We start from the raw sequence: 6,066 nt of genomic DNA, 5'->3' as shown, positions 1-6,066 counted from the left end.
GACTCTCTTCCTCTATGCCAATGGGAAGGAGTAACATGCGGTCGACGACACCAAAGAGTCACAACCTTGGATCTATCGGATAAGGGTTTGGTTGGTTCTTTATCTCCTTATCTAGGCAACTTGAGCTTCCTCAGGTACATGCTCTTTAGTAACAACCAACTTCATGGAAATATCCCTCCTGAAATAGGTCATTTATCTCGATTGCGAGGGCTATCCCTTACCAATAATTCATTCACAGGAGAAATCCCGGTCAACATATCAAGTTGCTCAAAACTATGGTTTCTTGACTTATCTACCAATACGCTATCCGGGAAAATTCCAAATATTTTTAGTTCTACGTTGATGATCAAAGTGTTATTCATGTCCAACAATAACTTGACAGGTGGGRTTCCACCATCCATCGGCAATCTCACTTCCCTCGAACAACTCGATCTTAGTGTTTGTCCGTTGGGAGGAAGCATTCCAGTTTTCTTCAATGGTCTGAACAACTTGCAACTATTAGGCCTTGGAGGAAGTGGCCTTGTTGGATCCTTTCCATTGTTCCTATTTAACCTTTCCAAGTTAGAACATCTATACTTTCCCAATAATCAACTTCTTGGCCGTTTACCCTCGAACTTGTGTTCAAGTCAGCCACATCTCCAGACACTAGAATTTGAGTTCAATCACTTCGGTGGAATCCTTCCACCCTGGATATCAAATTGTTCAGAGTTGGAAACGTTGGATGTTTCTAATAACGATTTCGAGGGGGAAATAGATATTGATTTTGGAAAACTCCGATATCTTAGTTGGTTATCGATTGGTCTAAATAGTTTTGAAACCGGGCGTCTAGGTGGCATGAAGTATTTTGATTCTTTGTCCAATTGCAGCAATTTGGAATTAATGCAAATTGGGGCAGTCAAATTAAGAAGGGAGCTACCGAATTCTTTTGGGAACTTAACCAAGCTGAATACTCTAAGACTTCAATCAAGCTATATCTCAGGCARCCTCCCTTCATCCATAGGCAATTTSGTTAGCCTAACTGGACTTTATCTAGTGGGTAATAACTTCACAGGTATGATTCCTGAAAGCATTGGCAAGCTTGGAAGCTTGGAAGAACTGCAACTAGAAACTAACAGTTTCTCTGGAATCATTCCTCCGTCTATTGGAAACCTGTCATCTTTAATCAAAGTGTATTTAGGTAGAAACAAATTGGAAGGCACTATACCCTCGACTATTGGGAACTGCAAAAAGTTGCTATTTGTATCAATTTACGAAAATAGCCTTGAAGGGAGTGTACCCAAAGAACTATTCCAACTCTCTTCACTTTCAATCATACTAGATCTGGGTTCAAACAATTTGTYTGGAGTGCTTCCACAAGAGATAGGCAACCTGAAAAACTTAGGGTCACTTGATTTGTCTGATAATTATTTATTGGGTGAACTTCCAAGTGCARTTAGCAGTTGCATCAGCCTTGAAATCTTAGAAATTTCAGGCAATTTATTTCATKGATCAATGCCAGTATCATTGAGTTCTTTGAGAGGCCTCCAATATGTTGATGTGTCAGGAAATAACTTTTCTGGACATATTCCAACATATTTGCAAGAAATTCCTTTGAAGCAGCTTGATCTTTCAGGTAATAATTTTGAAGGAGAAGTGTCTGTTAAAGGTGTCTTTGCCAACACAAGTGCWATTTCAGTCATTGGGAACCCTAGACTTTGTGGGGGAATACCTGAGCTTCACCTACCAATATGCAGAACTAATGACTCCAAAAGAAGTAGAAAGCTCTCTCTTCGTGTTGTTCTGGCGATTTCACTATCATCCACTGTTGCAGGTCTGGCTCTGGTGTCATTCGTCTTGTTCTATTGTTGTAAAAAGAAGAGASATAAACCATCAGAATCAACATTGACTGAATCTKTTGAGAAGATTTCATATGCAAGGCTTTTCAAAGCGACCGAAGAGTTCTCTGCAGCAAATCTGATCGGTACAGGAGGTTTTGCTTCGGTTTATAAAGGAGTTCTTGATGAAAATGGTTTGACAGTGGCTATCAAAGTACTAAACCTCCAAAGCCGAGGAGGTTCCAGGAGTTTCATGGCTGAATGCGAAGCCTTGAGAAATATTCGTCATCGCAATCTGGTGAAGGTTATCACTTCTTGCTCGAGTCTCGATTTCCAAGGAAATGATTTCAAGGCCTTAGTGTACGATTTCATGCCAAATGGGAGTCTTGAGACTTGGTTGCACACAAGCACGACACTAGACCATTTGCCTCATGATCAGTTGCATCAACTTGATCTTGWTCAAAGAATAAGCATTGCCAAAGATGTGGCTTGTGCTCTTGATTATCTACATTATCATTGTGGAAATGTTGTCGTTCATCGTGATTTGAAGCCAAGCAACATTTTATTGGATGCTGACATGGTTGCTCATGTTGGAGATTTCGGGCTCGCAAAAATCCTTTACCTTGACGAACTTTCTGATGCAAACAATGGTAGCTCAAGTCATGTCAGAGGAACCATTGGATATGCACCTCCAGGTAAATTGTTGATAACTAGTCCAATGACTCCAATTGATTGTTTTTTATGTTATAATCTCTATTTTACTACATGAATAATTCTATGTAAGTTGCAGAATACGGACTCGGAAATGAAGTCTCGACCAGTGGAGACATATATAGCTACGGGATACTATTGTTAGAGATGTTGACAGGGAAAAAACCCATTGATCCAATGTTCGTTGAAGGCCTTAGCCTGCATTCCTATGCTACAAGTGCCTTGGCTGGTGGTTTTGTGCTTCAGATTGTGGATCCAATTCTTCTACGTGATGAAGTCAAAGAAAGGTGTTTGATTTCATTAGTGGAAATTGGAGTGAGATGCTCTTCTGAGTCTCCAAAAGATCGAATGGATATTGGTACCGTTATCCATGAGCTCTTCTCAAACCTCCACCCATAAAKRTAAAGCTATAAATGTGTCTGAATCTAAATAAATGTTTGTTTCTTATCTCTAAGATGATATGTGGTAGACTGATGGTAGCATGTATTGAATAAACAAAAAATAGTAATCATATATTATATTTTCAGACACATTTATAGCTTTATCTATTCAAGGGGAAGACAGGCCAATATACCTAAACACTTTGTAGCATTTTATGTTCTGCAATACCTATACCTTGGTGATATCTGCTGGCATTCTCAAATTAACTTTGGTAGGAATAGAATTTCCATAAGAAGATCCTAGTGCCCCTAAAGCATCTAGAAAGAGCCTTTTATTGGGGACAATGCCATCTCTATCAATATGCTTCATCAGTTTCTGTAACAGCTCCTTCATGTTTGCTTTTGTGTAGGATTTATACAGAAGTTCATATGTTGAAGGTATCTACACGAAACATTTTGACTATTACGAGCAGTCTSAAACAGCCTATCTGCTTCCATTCATTCAAGCAGTAGAAATTGAGCATGGCATTTAAACATTAACATACAAATTAAACAAAATGTATTTCCAAATTCGACTTCCATGAAAAATGGCTAACCTCAAGACATTGAAGCCACTTATCAGACCTGCCAAGCTACTCGAACAGAAGAAAATAGTGCTCCGCCCTCACTAACTTKACGTACTTGTTAAGTGTCGACAGCAACGGSTTTTCGTAGTTTAAGTTCTTCAAGAGTGTCCGTACCAATTCTTGAGCCTCTGCACTCAGACTTGGAATTTCCCTTGGATCAAATCGTTGAACCAGAGATAATTGTGTGTCTGGTGGGTTTCTTACGAGGATATTGACGACAAAAGTTGAAATTTAGGGACGAATGCGGGTGAATTTCATGTGTTGTGGGAATTGAAGGGAAATAAAGAGATCCACCATAGAAATTTGCTAACATTTTTCATAGTTAGGAGTTAGGTATGAATTGGTGGCCGAGGATGTTGACGATCTTAAAGAAAAGAGTTTATTGCAAAGAAGGCCTAATAGTTTTAGGTCTTATAGTTTTGTCCCATTTTCATTCAGGATATTCTCAAGGCAATATCGTTCTAGTCTTTATAGGTAGCATTTGGTACACAGACTGGATAGAAAAGGAATAGATAGCATTTGGTATGCAGATTGGATAGAAAAGGACTATATATGACTAAATTGATTGTCTTACGTTTGATACAACTAAAATAGGATTGGGCTAATTGTCTGTCATGCGTTTGGTAAACTGGAGATGATAGAACAAAATTGTTAAAATGACCAGATTGTCTCTAAATGTTATTTTACATCATGCAATGATTGTAAATAACACAAATCAACCAAAATATATTTAGATAATTACATTTATGTATTTATGCTAGTGTCTAAATTTGTATACATGATTGTAACACAACAATTGTAAAAAACGTACATAATTTAAAAATATTCTAACACAACAATTGCAAGTACCAAAAGACCTTTGGCTTAACGGTATCGTAGTCTTTGGCCTCCTAAAAGATCAGGGGTTCGAACTTCACCAAAGGTGAGAAGGGTGTGCTAGTTTATTTGTTACATTTGTCGTATATAAATATTATATACTTAAAAAAACAATTGTAAATACGTACATAATTTTAAAAAAAATCAACACAACAATTGTAAATAACACTTGTCATAGGATCATCAAAAGTTTAAACATTTGAAGACAAAAATTGTCTTCATAAACATGTCAAGTGTACCAAAATTAATCTAAACATTCCAAAGTATTCCTTTTGTTTTAACCATATTCTAAGACTACCACTTGTTCTCATCATAAATTAATTTCACAAATTCTAATTTCATATAATCATTTTACTCTTCCAAAAACGATATTGGAATGGTTTGTCACTAAAGTACTTACCCATTCGAATGATTTCCATGACACCAAGTCCAAGTCGTTTCAACTCATCGCTTAAGCCATCCATTTCCGTTGTAGAATCCGATATAACTGAAGCCAGCCCTTTCATTTGATTGGTTGCTTCATGGATTCCATTCTTTATTTTCTCCAGTAGCTTGGATATCTCGTTTGTCCTTTTTCTTTTTTTACTTGTTCCTTCTTCTTTATTTGGAATGGAGGAATGAGAAGTTGTATTGAAAGGACTTGGAATGGGAGGAACATTTCTATCATCATCATTTTCCATGCTCATATTTTCAAAAACATTTCTATCAACTCGCAACTCATTTATATAGCTTACGTCACTTTCTCGAGTAATACGTTGTATTTTTGTTGATCTAATTTGACGTYTAGTGAAAGTCCTTTGACCCAAAGTTTCTCTTTTACTATTCCTATTCTCCAATTCAATTAACCAAATTGTAAGGGAAAACAAACACACGAGCATTTGAATGTAAACATTCAATATGCTAACGACTGCAACCAAGTGATTCCGGTCCATCACTACAAAATCCACAAAACAAAGTAACAAACAATGGTCAAAATTCACAATAACATAATATATTCAAAGGATGATGAAAATATAAAACATAAAAACACAATAGAATGAAATCAAAAAAACAAACACTATTAGATGATCAACCTTTCTCCATTCTTAGTTCTTGTGTTTTGTGGATCTCATCTTGATTTCCACTTTAATCAATAAAACTGAGCGCACAAAATAGACACCTAATGCTATGTAAGGGGCCGTTTACCAAACATTTACCCGGTAAGCATTTACCAGGAAAATTCAATACTATAATTTATTACCGGGTAAGATTTTAGTCAACAAAACAGCTTTCTATGCAACAATTTACCTGGTAAGAGCTGACTGTGGTAAGAGTCATTGTCCTCACTTACCGGGTAAGATTTTTGGTCCTTATCATATTCATCCGGTAAGGTAATATAACTTGGTAAGCGCTTATCCAAGTAAGCATTTGGTAAACGGCCCCTAAATGGTACCCATAAAATAGACATAAACCACTAAAACAGATTGGACCTTAGCATTTTCATAACCAAGTAATCAAAATTAACATGAATTTATGTCATTCTTAAATCATACTTTAGTGAGAGATCCATTATTTGGCCGATTGTGAGAATATGACAGAATATGTGTTTATTTGCAAAATGGAATCAAAAGAAAAGAATTAGATAAAGTATCCACCTGAAGAATTTTCAATTTTCCAAAG

General features: G+C 36.6%; 2 protein-coding genes across 2 annotated transcripts; both read left to right on the top strand.

Moving 5' to 3' along the window:
• The first annotated feature begins 16 nt into the window (after positions 1–16).
• Positions 17–3,035, top strand: LOC112507436 (probable LRR receptor-like serine/threonine-protein kinase At3g47570). Its single transcript, XM_025112029.1, has 3 exons — positions 17–1,810; positions 1,903–2,509; positions 2,605–3,035. Exons 1-3 carry the CDS (start codon positions 1,739–1,741, stop codon positions 2,922–2,924), a joined length of 999 nt encoding a protein of 332 aa, XP_024967797.1. The 5' UTR covers positions 17–1,738; the 3' UTR covers positions 2,925–3,035.
• Positions 361–1,739, top strand: LOC112521903 (receptor kinase-like protein Xa21). The gene is made up of 2 exons (XM_025130912.1): positions 361–1,674; positions 1,734–1,739. Exons 1-2 carry the CDS (start codon positions 361–363, stop codon positions 1,737–1,739), a joined length of 1,320 nt encoding a protein of 439 aa, XP_024986680.1.
• Positions 3,036–6,066: the final 3,031 nt, after the last annotated feature.

The sequence above is a fragment of the Cynara cardunculus genome (genome assembly GCF_001531365.2).
Source record: "Cynara cardunculus var. scolymus isolate 2C chromosome LG 1, CcrdV1, whole genome shotgun sequence".
Lineage (NCBI taxonomy): Eukaryota > Viridiplantae > Streptophyta > Magnoliopsida > Asterales > Asteraceae > Cynara > Cynara cardunculus.
This window is presented reverse-complemented; position numbering and strand designations above follow the sequence as displayed.